A 19,312-nucleotide genomic window follows, 5' to 3' on the forward strand; every position below is an offset into this window, starting at 1 on the left:
TTTTCTGATTACCAGTGACCAGTGTGTTTATGAGATGATTATACAGCACTTTCTTATTTAGCCTTTGTTGATAGTCTTCACCGTTTTCTATATTTTATAAGGTGTTCCCCCTTTGTTTGCCAAGTCTTTTGTGCTGTCCACAAAGAGATCCTGTCTATAAGATAGCTGTTGATGGTAGGTCATGTGGCCAAACAAATCACCACCGTGTGATCTCTTCTAAAAGTGAAACTCATATTGTAGAGATTGATTACACACATATTGATCTATTTCAATAATTAATTTATTTTATTGTTGATGATTATGGCTTACAGCTAATAAAATCTAAAAGGTAGTATCTCAGAAAATTTGAATATTTTTAATACAGAATTGTTGGCCTACTGAAAAGTATGTACAGTATGTGCACTTAATACTTCAGGTTGGGTCAGGGATCCGTCTGCATTAATGTGGCGTGCCATGGAGGCGATCAGCCTGTGGCACTGCTGAGGTGTTATGGAGGCCCTGGTTGCTTTTATAGCAACCTTCAGTTTTTCTGCATTGTTGGGTTTGGTGTCTCCCTTCTTCCTCTTGACAGGCGAATTAGGCGAGTTTGCTGGATTGTGTGCTTCTCCACTCTTCCTAAAGACTCTGATTTTCAAATGAAATGCAAAATCTACTTTTATCTCAAAACAGGACTTTGGACCACTGAGCAACAGTGCAGTCTTTTTTTCTCCTTAGCCCAGGTAAGACGCTTTTGACATTTTCTCTCAGTCATAAGTGGCTTGACACAAGGATGACAGTTGTAGCCCATATCCTGGATATGTCTGGTGGCTCTTAAAACACTGACTCCAGTCACAGTGCAGTCCTTGTGAAGCTCTCTTCAAACTCTTAAATTACCTTTTCTTGACAATCATTTTAACCTATGGTTATCTTTGTTGCTTGTGCACCTTTTTCTACCACACTTTATCTTTCCACTCAAATTTCCATTAATATGCTTGAATGCAGCACTTTTTGAACAACCAGCTTCTTTAGCAATGATTTTGTGTGGCTGTGACCTTGTGGAGGCTTTCAAGCCAGCAATCTTTCCCATGATTGTGTAGCCTACTGAACCAGACTGAACAACAATTTAAATGCTTAGAAAACCTTTGCAGATGTTTTATGTTGATCAGCTGATTAAAATGTGACACCATGTTGAACTTTTTCACAATATTCCAATTTTCTGAGCTACTGACTTTGGGGATTTCATTAGCTGCAATGATTAAAATTACAATAAATAAATACTTGAAATAGATTACTTTGTGTAATGAACGTGTATAATATATGAGTTTTGAATTACTGAAATAAATTAACTGTTTGATGCTATTCTAATTTATTGAGATGTACCTTTACTCCAGAACTGGTGTTGCACTGGCTCCCACTACCTGGCTTCAGACCCTCTCCTCATAATTTGCCTTTATATCCACTGCAAAACATCTTGTACCCCTTCTTTGGAGATACAAATCCCCCAAACAACAGAGATGTGGCTCATCAAAATGCTGCAATTATGATTTCTTGAAGAATTGGGCTAGGAGAGTAAAAACCATTCACAATATCGCAGAATTTGGCAACCTTGATTGGACTTTATGAAAGGGAGTGTCTGAGCAGGATTTGCATTTCCATGTTGTTATCTACCCAATTGTCTTTAAAGTACATACCTTAGATGCTTTGTAGTTAAGACCCTTAGTTAGATAAGTATTATCTTACCCATTCTTTCTTTTTGGACATTGGATCATCTCTAATATCAGCCTCTTGATATGGACTATGACATCCAGACATTGTATTTTGCTGGACTCTGTTTTTTTGTATGCACACCTCTTTCTCAGCAGATGGGCTTCCCAACGCAAGCAACCTAACATTTCTACTAGACTGTGAGATGGTCTGTCTGTATGAAATATTCCTACCAATACAGACTACTATCCCTTTTAGACTTGATATTTTTATGTTCGCTGTATCCATCTGCTGTTTTCTGTTTTCTTATTTCTGCAAATAAAAGATTATTCATAAAAACGATCTTAGGGTTGCATTTATTAAACTAGTGTAAAGTAGAACCAGCCTAGTTGCCCATAGCAACCAATCAGATTCCAACTCTCATTTTCCAAAGAAGCTATGAAAAATGAAAGATGGAATCTGACTGGTTGCTTTGGGCAACTAAACCAGTTATACTTTACACTAGTTTGATTTATCTCACCCTTACTCTTTAAATTTTAGAGCATTGAGCAAGACTAAAACACTGACATTAGATATGATGCTATTACATCACATCTTGTTTTGGTCAAAGCATTGCACCATACCCATCAGCATAGATATGTAATACAGTTCCTCTTATGATAGGACACTAAGATTTTTTTTTTTTTTTTTCAATGCTTTATTGAATATATCCATCAATAGTACACATAATCCACAGTAAATGAACATTATTCATCATGAAGCAGTATTGCAATGCATACATACTTGGGTATTTAATAACTTACAAAATAAAATAGCAAATAAAAGCCAAATTAAAATACAATCAGGTACAAATCAGCGACACAAAATCCTGTTCTTAGTTAAATCAATAGGACGTGAATAAATGCCACTAATATTTGCAGATACAAAATTGCAAGGACACTAAGATTTTTAAGAGGTAATAAATGATGGACAGGTGTAAATAATCAGGCTGTTTACTGCTAGAGTAAGGGCAAATTCGGAATGCTACTACTGCTACTAAAGCAAGGTCTTGACTATTCTCTTCTGCAAGGTTTATGCTATTGACAACATTATAATTAGCGCCTAACACCTTTTTAACCGTGTGTGCTCGAGCGCGATGTACGAGTCTCCTCTCTGCACGTTTGTTTCCTGCTACGCAGCCAATAAACATGCGGGGAAGTAATGCCACTCACTGTAATGCCATAGCCATGTTGGTTACTGGATTTAAAGTGATTGGCTGACCTGAACGCATCCTCGGTACTATATAGCATCCGATGACACGTGGTTTGGCTCAGACTTAGGGCGATCTACAGCAGAAGGGACAGATCGTGTAGGGAGAGGAATTGTGGTTTCATTTTAGGGAGTTTTGAGTGTTGAAAGGTGTAAGAGACCCAACACTTTTAAGGACTATTGTTTTATCTGGCTGCGAAATATATTAGAGCAATGTGCGCTAAATTGCGTTCTATTGTTTGGCTGCTGCTGACAGCAGCGACATTACCTGCGCTACATCTCCTGTAAAACGTTAGTCGCTGGTGACAGCAGTGACATTACCTGCACCACATCTCCTGTATAACGTTAGCCGCTGGTGACAGCAGCGACATTACCTGTTCTACATCTCCTGTATAACGTTTGTGCATCATAAATATCAGTGACATTCAGTTTAATTTTTTTTGCCGCTGGTGACAGCAGCAACATTACCTGCACTACATCTCCTGTATAACGTTAGCCGCTGGTGACAGCAGCAACATTACCTGCACTACATCTCCTGTATAACGTTAGCCGCTGGTGACAGCATCAACATTACCTGTACTACATCTCTACCCCAATTTGCCTGAGCTACTGGTGAAGGTGGAAACACATGTGTGCACATTTCCAAAAGTCATCTACAGCTGCTGCCAGCCAATGCTGCAGCAGCACTTGCAATTGGCAGCTCACCGACTGTTGTGAGCATGCACTGAATCTCCACATTCCACATGTTGGCCAGGCTTTGTGAGCAGCAGAGGACAGTAGTGGAATACCAGCTGCAAAATAGTTGTTGCCTTTCCAGTCAGCTTCCGCTCTTCAGAAGCAAAGAGTGGACATGGATGTCTGACATATGTGAGGTTTTATGCAACTTTGAGGAATCAACACAGATGGTGAGCGGCGATGCCACTATTATCAGCGTAACCATCCCACTTCCATGTCTACTGAAACGCTCGCTGCTCACAATGAAGACGGACACTTTGCATCTGGAAGAGGTGGAAATGGGGGAAGACAGTACATAGGGTGATAGCCAGATCACCCTCAGTTCGTCTTCTCAGGGTAAATTAGATGATGATGATGAGTAGGAGGAGCTGGAGACGGTTGCCTCCACTACACAGGGTAGTACCCATAGCAGCTTTATTCCACCTGTTCAGCGTGGATGGGATGATGAGGAGGAAGAGGATGAGACGATTGAGAGTCATCCTCCTGATGAGGACAGCAAAGACTTGTCTGTTGGGACTTTGGCACACATGGCTGACTTTATGTTATGCTGCCTTTCCCATGACCCTCGCGTTATACGCATTTTGGCCAACACAGATTACTGGCTATTTACTCTTCTTGACCCCCGCTACAAATAGAACTTCTCATCTCTCATTCCTGTGGTGGAGAGGACTAGCAAAATGGTGCAATACCAGAAGGTCCTTGTGGAAAATTTGCTCCAAAAATTTTCCTCTGACAACGCTGGCAGCAGAGTACGTGGTTCCTTAGGCAACCAAGGAGGGGAGACAAGGGGAACACACAGCAGTTCCAACAGTGGCAGGGCAACACTCTTCACTTCAAGGCCTGGGACAGTTTCATGACACCCCGCCAGCACCCTCACCCTAATGTGCTGCCTAGTGTCACAAGGAGGGAAAGCTTTTGGAAGATGGTGAAGGAGTATGTAGCAGACTGTCAGCGTCCTCAGTAATCTCTCTGTGCCTAAAAACTATTGGGTCTCCAAGCTGGACACATGGCACGAACTGGCGCTCTATGCCTTGGAGGTGCTGGCCTGCCTTGCTGCCAGCGTTTGTCATAGCAGGTATTTAGTGCTGCTGGGAGCATAATAACTAATAAGAGCATCCGCCTATTAGCTGAAAATGCTGACAGGTGGACTCTTGAATAAGGCCTGGATTGCAACTGACTTCTCTATTATACCAGAGGAAAGCGGCGGAACATAAAGGCACTTTAAATGTGGCTTTTATGATGTATTGAATACACTGTATTCCCATGCACCCCTTCCACCGCAAAAAAGGGTATATGGTTCAATCTTACTTTTCTCCTCCGCCATATTAACATGCTTATTAGGCTGTCCTCGCTCCTAATGTTTTAGAGGGTCAGCTTAGCAGCAGGCCCTCACCACAAATGTTTTAGAGGGTCAGATCAGCAGCAGGCCCTTGCCCCTAATTTTTTAGACGGTCACCAGCAGGCCAATCATAATTTTTACCTCTAAAAACGATTTGATCCTCGGTTTGGTGCGTATTATCAGTCTGTAAAAGTGGCTTACTACTCGGACAACATTGTTCCCAGCATTGACCTGGGAGTCCAAGATGCATCCAGACATCCTCCCCATGCTGTTCCCAATCCATTTCAATGGTGTTTCAATCAATTTATGACCTTTTCCTATGAACCAAACACCCTCCCCTCTTTAGAGCAGGGGGTGCCTGGTTTAATGCTCAGGTTCTCCCATTGACTTCCATTGTGCTCAGGTGCTCTGTAGAGCACCCGAGCATCCCAAAGTGTTCTACTCGAGCACCCGAGCACTTTGGTGCTCAATGAACACTAATTATAATGCATCACATATCAAGCATATTATATATATTATTATTAAATGGTGTAATTGATTTAACATACTGTAGTTATTAACTAACTGTCACGGTGGGGAGTGGTGGAAACTCCCCACCGTACAATGTCACCAGGTACTAGGCCGTAGGCAGGGATTGTCCCCCAAGCTTCCCTAAAATTGCCATAGATTCCTGGCTGTATGAGCCACCTTCAAAGGTAAGGGGGCTCATACCCACAAACCTAAAGGTCTAGGAATCCCTCCATCACCCTCAACATTGTGACAGGGCAGAGACCTCCTGTTCATCCATCACCATGAATGAAAGGCGTCTCCAGCGGCCCAGTAGCAGACAGGGAGAAAGACAATGCAGCAACTGCACGGCAGGTAAGAACACAATGGAACAACGGAACATCAAACACTTGCCTGCCGCAGCAAAGATGGAATAACCACAAAACAACAACCTGGACACCCATGCGGACACGGAAGTAAGGTGGCTCCAGGCAAGGGTGCTAATGTCTTTAGGTTCAGAAGACGAACAGGGGAAATGTCTATCAGACATGCTGGACACAACATCACCAGACCAGACATGTAACAACGCACAAGACATGACCAATTCTCAAATCAAACCCCCACTAAACATAGACACATAAGGATGGGTGGGGACATGGAGAAGACACAGGGATGACATTGATAAAAAGACCTTGATGTCCAACAAGGTGGCCCTCAATGTCTGGGCAGATGGAATAGCCACAGAAAGGAGCATAGCTTCCAGCCCAAAGCAAGGCTAGAGCACAACTAACCTCCATGCAACAAGTCTAGGCTAAATAGCTCCAAAAGACCACACCCTGATCCACACCTAGTCAGGAAATTAACCCCACACTCACCAAACAGCAGGAAGAATCACCTAAGGGGCACGTGCACGCGCAAACCGAAAACTACTCGTTGCCCCCGGCAACCGCATCATGGTCAAACAATACGACCGTGACACTAACATCATCAGATAGAAAAGATAATGTACTATAAGTATTGGTCTTTTTCAGTTTGTGGTTATAATTTAGACCTTTGCTTTCAGAAAATGTATATCTGCATGGTGACACGCATTGTTTAGATACTACCTATGGTACCTCTATAATGTTGTTTAAGAAATATTCAGCACTAGCAACAATGATTTGTTTGTCATATGAATCTGACTGAAAAAAAATATGTAAGCCCCAGAGGCACATAGAGGTACAATGTAGTTCCTTTAGCTTATCAAAGCGTGTATGGACCTGTAATATGGCCTTGTACACAAGCCTTATAGAAGTAGAAGGATATATTTGATGTCCCTAAAAAATTATAAAAACATTTTTTCTGTGGCCGAAGCTAATATTTTATGTTACTATTTTAGTGTAATTGTTACAAAAAGGTGCATACAATTGCATTGTGGAACATCCATGATGTACAGCTAAAGTATTTTTTATCAGTATTATATATGTCTAAATGCATTATGTCACAAAAATGACAGATTAAATTAGGTCTAAAAACTATTTGGACAAAGAGATTTTAACAATTTATGATAATTTGAACCGGAACAATTTTGTATGATTACCATTGTTTTTATGATGTTGGTTTTATCTTTTATGTGTGATATTTTCCATCATTAGTAAAAAAGATATTAGAACAACATTAAGAGTTGAACAAGAAGTGAAAACAATAAGGAATAGCAAACCTCCTGTAGTGATAATAGCTATTGATTCTTTGGAGATGGCATTGAGGACGTAGGACGTCTTGTGTAAACCATATCCAACTATTCTGTTCTTCTGTTTTCATCTGTTTCAATCAAATTGTCAGTTGAGTTGGAAGATGAGTTCACAGTTGATTTTCAACATTCATACATTTCCAGTGACAACGGTCTTGATTTCAAAAAAGCATTTTGTCACATTGATGTTGAGGCACATTGCAGATATAAAACCACTGGTGTAATGTTATGGATTAACTCTATTCATTACAGCAAATATGTGGTATTTAGATATATTAACTTTGTCCAGTTTCCAGAGGTTAAATTATTGGGAGGCTGTAAAACATGAGGCTTAAACGGCAATGGCGTTCCACTTGTCTCTTTAAAGAGTCAAGTGCTGCGTATCACATCTGCTTGCCGGAAGCGCATCATCATCATAATGAGGAAAAGATGCGCTGCTTGGTTGGATGCTACACTATGGAAACCACCTCCGGAAGTACATTACTGATATGGAGCTCAGCCATTGACTAACTGCTAGATGGGGGAGGGCCGGAGTGGGTGGGTTCCTTATAACACTATGGGACAAAACTTTTCCCAGGGAACCCTACCATTGGTCAACATTGTAGTGACTGCTGGCCAAAGATGTAAGTGATAAATAGCTGTGATATCAATTGTATCCATCTGATATCATAAGGCTCAATATGGCAGTTTACTATACAATGGGAGAATGGTATAATGTTTGTTCAAGCAAGGCACTGTATAATATTGCAAAAAAACAATAAATCAAAGCTAAAAGTAAATGAATAAATAAAATGACTACCAGTTGTAGTGATTTTTATTTTTTTGTAAATATCTCATCAAGGGGCAGATTAATATACATATTATGTAATGTTGTCCACCAGGTCGCTTCGAGGCGGCACCAAATGCCCCAAATTATCCCAGATGACCAAACAGATAATGGGGGCATTTGGTTATGCAAATTATAAGAAACAGCCAAACAACAGTTGCTCATTTAGCTCATGGGGTTGAGATGTTTTAAGTAGAAAAATCCACCATTTCTCTCTCTGTAGTATCTTTTTATCTCATTGATGCCAATACTATCTCAATCCCCATAAATTTTATATGGAATGGGTCCCCCCTCCATCCGCTATTGTTACACGTTTTGCTGCAAGAGTTTTGCTTTCGTTCCGTATCATTCGCATTTCTCCACTCCCTCATATTTGACACTACAGCAGCATATTCTAGTAAGGTGCCAACAATGTCTGAGATGTGAATACCCCCTAAATGCAAAAAAAAAACTTATTTCAAATCATAGTTCATTTTTCTGACAATATAGTCCCTCAAAGGTAAAGATCACTTAATGCATAATGGCAGACAATATTTGACTTGATTCTACACTTTAAGGTATAATTAAGAAGGTAACATTCAAGCTAAACCTGAAACATGAGTTACAATCCTTTGGCAATGATAAGCCTCTGTAATCAGTAAAGTTACAAATCCAAACTCAGTTAAAATTAGAGCCATAAATTACTCCCATGGGTTTGGAAAGAAATAATGTTTCTAATGATTAGCTGCTAACAGCTCAACTGTTTGATTAGTAAAACGGATAACTCACCCTTACCATCATTCAAATAATATTCTGTCATAATTGCTATAAAATCCAACTAAGAGTCTGTGGCATGAGTGTCAGCCTCATCAAGTTTCAGTCTCAGACACAGCAAAACTGACAACTTGACAGCCTTTTTAGTAATGCACGTATATAAAGCTCAGTCTGTTAAAAGGTTGTTGCTTACATAAAACCTATTATAAACATGTCATAACAAAGCATGGCTTATTACAATATGAAACTGTACATGGATTTTCTAGAAATTAACAATATATTTAAAGGGATATAAATGTTTTAGTAAATTATTAGTGAATTGCGGTATGTGTGTGCATATCAGACAAAAAACCTCAGATAGTCTTAGAAAATGGTTTACAGATGTAACCAATGTTATCTTGACTGGCTTAACATGATAATGCAGCAAAGTCCATTACAGTAATACAACAGATTGTGTTAAAGTGAACACCCTGGAGTGCCTGGAGTCAAGATAATGCTAGCTGTAGAGTAGAGGCCTCATGGACTATTATGGCTCCATTCAAAACATATGGGCATATTTATAAAAACTCTAAATAAAACTGTTGTTGTTATGCATATCAACCAATCACAGTACAGCTTTCATATTTCAAGAGGGAAATACAAAATGAAAGCTGTACTGTGATTGGTCACTATGAGCCAGTTTTTCTTCATACTTGCAATGCCGTATTTTCACCTGTAAAAACAATGTGAACTAAGTATGCTGACATGGAGAGCGGCGCCCGGGGATCTCACTGCACTTACTATTATCCCCGGGCACCGCTCCGTTCTCCTGTTATGGCCAATTGCAGCGCACAGCTCACAGCCTGGGAGGTTTTTTTCTCCCAGGCTGTGCGCTGCGATTGGCCAGCGCTGCAGCCTAGGAGAAGGAGACGCCCACAGGACAAGGGCAGACACCGCCTACTATAACTTACAGAGCAAAGATACCGGAGGGCATAACGGGAGAACAAAGCGGTGCCCGGGAATAATAGTAAGTGCAGTGAGATCCCCGGGCGCCCTTCTCCATGTCAGCATACTTAGTTTACATTGTTTTTACAGGTGAAAGGTCCTCTTTAAAATAATTTTTTTTCCCTATTTTACACAAATCTCCACATACAGTCTTTCAGTACCAGAATAGATGCATACGTCTTCATACTTTTATGTCAAGTATTTGATATACAAATACTGTAGCGTTTACTGGATTTAAATGTGTTGTCCCACAAAAAATATTCTACAGTTTTCAAACCAGGATCTCATACTGTTGTAATTGTATATAAATAAAAATGTTGAATAAGCAGTGAACTATTCAATAAAATATATCTGTATAGCGCCACCTACCCTTTGTTATGCTCAGTTTCATCTTTTAACTGCCGCCTGAGCTGTGATAGGGTGAGAGCTCCATAAGAAAAGATAAACCTCCTGAGCTAAAGCAATAAAGACACTCTACATTAGCTGCCAGCTTGATATAAATAACAGAGCAGAGATCTCTGGATCCATGTCCAGAGTCATGGAGGTACGAGGCTGACTCTAGCTTTGTTAGAAAGAGGTTGTCATTTACTATATGATGTCTGATTTTCATTTTTTACATTAATCATGGGATAACCCCTTTAAGTTTGTTATAATAATGATGTAGTCCTAGATTAAAGAAAAAATCACAACATTACATTCCCTCTGTTGACTTACTATGTAAAGGTACTTTCATACTAGCGTTTTTGTTTTACGATATTGAGTTCCGTCACAGGAGCTCAATACCGGAAAAAAAACTGATCAGTTTTATCCTAATGCATTCTGAATGAAGAGCAATCCGTTCAGGATGCATCAGGATGAATCAGTTCAGCCCTGCTTTTTTTTTATGGACGGAGAAAATACCGCAGCATGCTGCAGTTTTCTCTCAGGCCAAAATTACTGAACACTTACAGGAATGCCGGATCCGGCATTAATTTACATTGAAGTGTATCAGTGGCGGATCCGGCATTAATTGTTCCGGAAAAACGGATCCGGGTTTCTGGTCTGCGCATGTGCAGACCTTTAAAAATGCAAAAAAAAAATTTTTATACCGGATCCATTTTTCCGGATGACACTGGAGAGACGGATTTCAAAACATTTGTCAGACGGATCCGTCTGACAAATGCCATCAGTTTGCGTCCAGATTGCCTTATCCAGCAGGCAGTTCCGGTGACGGAACTGTCTGACGGAATCCTCTGCCGCAGGTGTGAAAGTACCCTAAATAGGTAGCTTCATGCTTAAATATTTGCACACTTAATAACATATTTAGATTATGGAATTACCTAGGTATATGATTATCAAGGTCCTTAGATGTCATTCAAATCAAGCACTAGACATATCAGTTTTATTACTTTATTCATGTTGTTGTTATTTTCTAAGAGCAATAGAAAAAATGGTGGAGTGTGCCTTTATATGAGTGTGGAGTGTGTCTGTATGTGACAGGTGATATGAAGGCAAGTGTGAAATAAGCAACTGTGGGTGATGATGTTTAAACATTATGAGTAAGATTAGAAAATGAAAAAAAACTCTGAAAAAATAATAATTAATTAAATCTATAAATTGTAGTCTATATTGACTGGTGTCATTGTACTGCTATATCTGCAAAGGGGAAAAAAATCCTTGCTGCAGGACAGTTTGTAGAAGATTCGATGAGGGGTGATGTTCTGTTTAATCTGGTATTTTCTAACGATGCACAGCTTGTTGGAAATGTAACTTCCTATGAAACATTAGATAATAGTGATCACAATGTAATTACAGGTCCTTCTCAAATAATTAGCATATTGTGATAAAGTTCATTATTTTCTGTAATGTACTGATAAACATTGGACTTTCATATACTTTAGATTCATTACACACCAACTGAAGTAGTTCAAGCCTTTTATTGTTTTAATATTGATGATTTTGGCATACAGCTCATGAAAACCCAAATTTCCTATCTAAAAAAAATAGCATATTTTATCCGACCAATAAAAGAAAAGTGTTTTTAATACAAAAAAAGTCAACCTTCAAATAATTATGTTCAGTTCTGCACTCAATACTTGGTCGGGAATCCTTTTGCAGAAATGACTGCTTCAATGCCGCGTGGTATGGAGGCAATCAGCCTGTGGCACTGCTGAGGTGTTATGGAGGCCCAGGATGCTTCGATAGCGGCCTTAAGCTAATCCAGAGTGTTGGGTCTTGAGTCTCTCAACTTTCTCTTCCCAAAATCCCACAGATTCTCTATGGGGTTCAGGTCAGGAGAGTTGGCAGGCCAATTGAGCACAGTAATACCATGGTCAGTAAACCATTTACCAGTGGTTTTGGCACTGTGAGCAGGTGCCAGGTCGTGCTGAAAAATGAAATCTTCATCTCCATAAAGCTTTTCAGCAGATGGAAGCATGAAGTGCTCCAAAATCTCCTGATAGCTAGCTGCATTGACCCTGCCCTTGATAAAACACAGTGGACCAACACCAGCAGCTGACATGGCACCCCAGACCATCACTGACTGTGGGTACTTGACACTGGACTTCAAGCATTTTGGCATTTCGCTCTCCCCAGTCTTCCTTCAGACTCTGGCACCTTGATTTCCGAATGACATGCAAAATTTGCTTTCATCCGAAAAAAAGTACTTTGGACCACTGAGCAACAGTCCAGTGCTGCTTCTCTGTAGCCCAGGTCAGGCGCTTCTGCCGCTGTTTCTGGTTCAAAAGTGGCTTGACCTGGGGAATGCGGCACCTGTAGCCCATTTCCTGCACACGCATGTGGATGTTTCTACTCCAGACTCAGTCCACTGCTTCTGCAGGTCCCCCAAGGTCTGGAATCGGTCCTTCTCCACAATCTTCCTCAGGGTGCGGTCACTTCTTCTCGTTGTGCAGCGTTTTCTGCCACACTTTTTCCTTCCCACAGACTTTCCACTGAGGGGCCTTGATACAGCACTCTGGGAACAGCCTATTCGTTCAGAAATTTCTTTCTGTGTCTTACCCTCTTGCTTGAGGGTGTCAATGATGGCCTTCTAGACAGCAGTCAGGTCGGCAGTCTTACCCATGATTGCGGTTTTGAGTAATGAACCAGGCTGGGAGTTTTTAAAAGCCTCAGGAATCTTTTGCAGGTGTTTAGAGTTAATTAGTTGATTCAGATGATTAGGTTAATAGCTCGTTTAGAGAACCTTTTCATGATATGCTAATTTTTTGAGATAGGAATTTTGGGTTTTCATGAGCTGTATGCCAAAATCATCAATATTAAAACAATAAAAGGCTTGAACTACTTCAGTTGGTGTGTAATGAATCTAAAATATATGAAAGTCTAATGTTTATCAGTACATTACAGAAAATAATGAACTTTATCACAATATGCTAATTTTTTGAGAAGGACCTGTATATTGCCATGGTACCTTATGTGACAAAGGTTAGAAGATCGGAGAGAATGACTGCACTTGAGGTTAACTGACAGTCTCTTGATTCTCAGTGTTGTTGTTTGGTAATGACCACACCTCTTGTCAGGTGCAGCTGGCAGTCATTACTGCTTCCCTATTTAGTTTGTTTTCACACTTCATACCATGCGGGTGGTATTCTCTGCTTAAATTTGGAAGAGTTGGTGTGTGGACCTTACCTGTTCCTGCTCATCCATTTTTTATAAGATAAGTTGTACTGCTATTTGTATTTGGTTGTTCTATTGTGCTTTTTCTTACCAGGCCTCAGGGAGATGCTGGTTTTTCACCTGGGAAGGAACCAGTAGTCGCATTCCCTTTCACTACCTCTAGTACATCTCAGGGCTCCTAGGGTTTAGGTTCCAGAGTATGTATTTTCCCACCTTCAGGGTCTATACATACTGACAGGAGTCAGGGCCAGATCTAGGGGTTTCCTAGGAGTTGAACTTTCCCCTCTCCCTAGCTTTGAGGTTTAGTTCTTTCTCTTCTCCCTTCTGTTGTCTTTCTAGTGTCCCTCCCCTCCCCATTATTCGGGACATTATCAACCGCCCAAAAAACACAATTTTGTTTGTATCAGTGCAGCAATGGATCCTATTTCTGCACTGGTCGGACAACTCCAGCTGCTGTCTCTGGAGGTAGCTGACCTCTGCACGACCGTCTCACAGATCCAGAGACCACAGGTGGCTTGTTATGACAGCTGGAACCAGATCTGCCCTGAACCCAAGGTGACTCTTCCAGACAGATTTTCCAGGGAAAGTGACAATTTTACTTGGTTCAGGGAGTGGTGCAAATTATATTTTAAAGTGCTTCAATGCTTTTCTGGCTCTTCTGGGGACAAGAGTCAAAGAGTGGGTATAATCATTTCTTTGCTAAAAGGTTATGCTCAGTCTTGGGCTTTTTTGTTGCTGACCGGATCACAGTCCCTTTGGTCGGTAGATTAATTTTTCAGAGCTCTATGGCTTATCTATGATGACCCAGATCGGATCCCCTTGGCCGAGACCAAGTCTCGTGGCTTACGGCAGGGAGGGCGTTCGTTGGAGGCAGCAAGGTCCCTTGCTGTACGTATTGATAGACTCTTGAGGAAGAGATCTAAAGTTCCTTACACTCAGGACATACTATCATAAAAGGTGGCGACCTCTACCGACACTTTGGGTAAAGAGATACTTGAGCACATGTCTGGTGATGAGCCAATGTAGCTAGGAGGAGCTACCCCTGAATCTGCTAATAATAACTTTAGGCTTAAGATGAGACTCTGTGGAAAAGGGGGACAATTTGTTAATGTATGTCCTTATTTTAAACGTCAAGGTTAAAAAGAAAAAGAAAAAGGGGTTTTAGTCCTCATCTCATTCTTGGTGGTGTGGGTGGGGAATCTGAGAAATTACTTTTGTCTTTCGCCAGTAGTATCCGATTTCACCTGCCAACCAAGGCGGCACTAGACTCCAAAACTGTGGGAATTGAAGTATTTATTGACAGTGGGGCAGGGGTTAACCTAGTTGATGGTCAGTTCGTTCATATGCATGGGTTGACAAAGTGCAATAAACTAAAATATTTCAGTGTTTGCTATTGATTCCACTCCTCTCACACAAAAATGTTGATCTGTGAACAAATAATCTACATGGATCTTATGTCCTGGGTGGGGTAACACTGGTAAGAAGGATTTGGGTGTACCTGTTAATACTAGACTAAATAACAGCATGCAATATCAATCAGCTGTTTATAAGACCAGGAGAATATTGTCACGTATTAAGAAATATGGGCTTGTGGCACTGGGATGTAATATTACTACTTTACAAAGCTTTGATGCAGCCTTATCTGGAATATACTGTTCAGTTTTGGGCGCCAGTTTATACGAAGGATGCTGTGAAGATGAACAAGGCTAAGTAACTAAAGTGTTAAGGAGCAGGGGGGTCTTAGTTATGAATAAAGATTAACAGAAAATACATTTATTTTGTCTTGAAAAGATGCATCTAAGGGGGGCAGAATATACAAATATATAAAATATATAAGCTATATGACACATACAGCCAAGTAAAAAAATTCCCGGCATGGAGGTCTAAAGCTGTGGTAAAGCCGTTTTCTACTGAAAACAGTAGAGGATGAACTGGTGGGTACAGTAAAACATTTTATTTTATTGTATTTATGGGCTTTGGAGAGATTTTTAACTAAGTATAGCATGTCCTTCAAAAAATATTTTGGAGATCTAAAGCAAAAAGTTATGTACATTGTATGTTTAATATTTTACCTTACTGGATCAGTCAGACCACAAAATTTGTATATGAAAACTTAATCTCATTTATAAATTGTTCATGCTTCTCAGAAACCACCAGCTTGGATTACCAGTAAGAATGTTACATATATACAGTACAGAGCATATTAAATAGTAAAGCTATACTGCCAATTCAAAATACATCAAGATCATCAATGTTGTGCTTATTACCTGTGCTGAGTAATTCATCTTGTATGATCTACTAGGGAATGAGGTAGGAATGTGACGACTACAGTATAAGCTCAGAAAAGGGAAATATCTTATAGACATTTGACATATATTTTGTTTTCTTGGAATGAATTATCTGCTCTAATAGTGCATTACATATGAATTAAAAATATTAGAAGAATGTTTTTTAATAATTAAAGTTGTGTTTTAATAAATTATTTTGCCATTTTATTGTAAAGAAATTACTTGCACATATACACTGTTAAATTATGTGGTCAATGTGTTTCACTGACATTTTTTTATTTCTCTTACTAGGTCTTATTCGCTTACAAGAGCTCATTAAGGCTCCATCTAGGTACAATTTGAGACTTAAAATCCGTCAGTTACCTCTTGATACAAAAGATGCCAAACCACTTCTAAAAGAGATGAAGAGAGGCAAAGAGTTCCATGTAATATTTGACTGTAGCCATGACATGGCAGCTGGCATACTAAAACAGGTAAAGAATTACAATACAATATTTCATGATAACTACTATAATATTCTGGGTATATTGAAATTAATAAGCATTAATAAACATTTTTCCATAATGGAAGTGTTTCCAGTGAAAACTAAAGCCCATCAAAAGAACTTTCGTACAGACTAAGGTCCTACAATATATAGAATCATGCAGATAGGACATGTCACACATACAGATGTGTCTTTCCTTTCCTTTCATCTTTTAAAAAAAAATTGTCATTACCTTTCCTTTTTGCTTTGTTCCTCCTCCTATCACCCTCTATAAGTTTCATTTTGCTCCTACTGTTGGTTAATTTATTTTGTAGACACTTTCCACCCAGGATATATAAAGTTACATTTAAATCTTACTTTAGACATCCTCAATTCATAAATGCTTAAAGTGTTGGTCTCACTTCAGCAAGTGGCATTTGTCATTTAGAAAAAGTTATTACAAGCCACTTACTAATGTATTGTGATTGTCCATATTGCTTCCTTTGCTGGCTTTATTCATTTTTCAATCACATTATACACTCCATGGTTGCGACCACCCTGCAATCCATCAGTGGTGGTTGTGATTGCACACTATAGGAAAAAGCATCGGCCTCTCTAGTGGCCTGGACCGCAGGAGTGTACATAAGCTAGTGTTTTTACCTATAGTGTGCAACTATGGCCACCGTTGCGTCTATATAATATGATAAAAAAATAAATCCAGCCAGCAAAGAAAAAAATATGGATAATAACAATACATTAGTAAGTGCAATGTACTAACTTTATCTACATAGAAATGCTATTTGCTGAAGTAAGACAACCCCTCTAAAACTAAATTTCTGTACTAGAACATCTTATATGATTTCTATTCTGAATAATTCTATAAACAAAAAGAATGATACTTTTCTGTACATTACCCAAAATAATATTGTCAAAAAGTACAAATAACTGTAAGGCAATATTATGGTCACTGTGCAGAACCACAGCCAGCAAACTCAAAAACTGCTACCAGTCTTAACTTAAAGAGAACCTTTCACCTCAATTTCACTTAATAAACTATCAACAGTACCTTATAGATCATCTTCAGTGTGTTATTATACATCCTTGTGCCGCTTTCATGTGCTGTATATGCCTGAAAAAATCGCCTTATAAAGTAATCCTTTCCTGCTCCAACAGTCATGATAGAAGTCAAGGGGGTAGCCCTTCCCTGACTTCAGGCTGTACCTCCCCTGCCCTAACCCCGCCTCTATGCACTGTAATTGACACCCGGCTCAGTCGCTGGGACTGCGCTTGTACAGGCTGCGCATGCGCCTTCGGCCTCAGTAGCAGCGTGATCCCGTCTATCGCGCGGACTCAAGCGCGATCCTGTAATTCAGTTACAGTTGAGTCAGTCTGCCTCGGTGCTGCTGAATGATCCAAGGCTGCCATAAATAAATTTATATAGAGCCCAGCCTGTGGCAAGGCTCCATAGAAACATAACATAATCCTCATGGACTCAAATGCTAATGCATTGGAGTCTATGAAAGAAGTAACCTGATGATAGATTGTTGTAGTTCCTTATGGGAACTATAGAAAAGTGTAAAAACTTAAAAAAATATTTCTGAAATTCCTTTCAGAGATGGCAGCTGCACGCTAATCGTGTAGCTGCTGAACAGAGATCATGTCTAGATCGCTGTATACACAGCGCTAAATGAGTAAGCGATCTGCCACTTCCTGTCTCGGCCCGATAGTCATGTGACCACCGGGTCTGGGTGAGTGCAGTCGGGTCTTTCATAGACCTCAATCAGCCTTGCACTAAGGGTGTACAGCACAGTATAATGCTGCACAGCCTCTCTCTGGGGGAGTTGTATTTCTACTGTAACTAGGGCTATTATATCAGGAGAAATCGATAGTAAAAAAAAAAGTTTTGTAAGACCTTATGAGGAACACAAAGTGTAAAATAAAATAAAAATAAAGTGTTTTGAAAAAAAAGTTTCACATTTAAAAACAAAATGCCCCCAAATCTGTTATTTAAAAAATATGAAAAATAGAATGAAAAAATTAAATAGACATATTTGGTATCACCGCATCCGCAATGACCAAATATATAATAATATTAGGACAGAAAATTCCATGTTAGAAATTCCAGATGCCGCACCTTCTCTTTTAAGCCCAAGCATATCCCCAAATAACAGTATACGACCACAATTGGGGTGGTACTGTATTCAGGAGAAAGTGGGTAGCAAATTGTAGGGGAATATTCTCCTGTTATCTTTTGTGAAAAAGAAAGTTTGGGCTTAAAACACAATTTTCTTGCAAAAAAAAATATATTTTTTTTTCATGTTCACACCCAAGTATTAAAAATTATATGAAACACTTGTTAAGTGAAATGCTCGCTACACCCCTTAGAAATTCCTTGGTTTACAAAATGTGGTAACTTTTTAAGGTTTTTCACTGTGGTGGTATCTCAGGGTCTCTTCAAATGCAACATGGCACCCAAAGACCTTTCCAGCAAAATCTGCCCTTCAAAAACTATATGTCGCTCCTTACCTTCTGCGCCCGTCGTGTGCCCATACAGTGGTATACGACCACATATGGTGTGTTTCTACAAACTGCAGAATCAGGATAATAAATATAGAGGTTTGTTTTGTTGTTAACCCTTGATGTGTTCCAAGAAAACATTGATTAAAATAAAAAATCTGCCCCAAAAAAGTAAAATTTAGAAATTTCACCGATATTTTGCTTTCATTCCTATGGAATGCCTAAAGGGTTAACAGCATTTCTAAAACCAGTTTTGAATAGTTTGAGGGGTGTTGTTTCTAAAATGTGGTCATTTATTAGTTGGTTCTATTATGTAAGTCCATATCACTGCTTCAACAAGTGTAAAGAAAATTGCATGCCTCTCATTTAAGAGATATTATCACGGTGAAAGGTATTATCACGGCAAAAAGGAGGTGCTAAAATCATATACTTTATTCATATATAGTTAAATTAGGGGAAAATGCTACTATTGCAAAAGAAAGAACACTAAATAACAAACAAATTGACACATATGAGACTCCAGAGCATCAATGAAAGCCAGCTAATTATAACATATACAGTACAGACCAAAAGTTTGGACACACCTTCTCATTCAAAGAGTTTTCTTTATTTTCATGACTATAAAAATTGTAGATTCACACTGAAGGCA

The 19,312-nt window shown here is 39.5% G+C and overlaps 1 protein-coding gene across 1 annotated transcript in view; it reads left to right on the forward strand.

The window, feature by feature from the left end:
* The window catches only part of GRIK2 (glutamate ionotropic receptor kainate type subunit 2), a 1,088,075-nt gene that overhangs the window by 486,894 nt on the left and 581,869 nt on the right, over positions 1 to 19,312 (forward strand). The window contains exon 4 of the mRNA XM_044292309.1: positions 15,975 to 16,156. Coding sequence (XP_044148244.1) covers positions 15,975 to 16,156 — 182 coding nt within the window. The remainder of the gene's footprint in view (positions 1 to 15,974; positions 16,157 to 19,312) is intronic.

The sequence above is a fragment of the Bufo gargarizans genome, chromosome 4 (assembly GCF_014858855.1).
Source record: "Bufo gargarizans isolate SCDJY-AF-19 chromosome 4, ASM1485885v1, whole genome shotgun sequence".
In the NCBI taxonomy this organism is placed as follows: domain Eukaryota; kingdom Metazoa; phylum Chordata; class Amphibia; order Anura; family Bufonidae; genus Bufo; species Bufo gargarizans.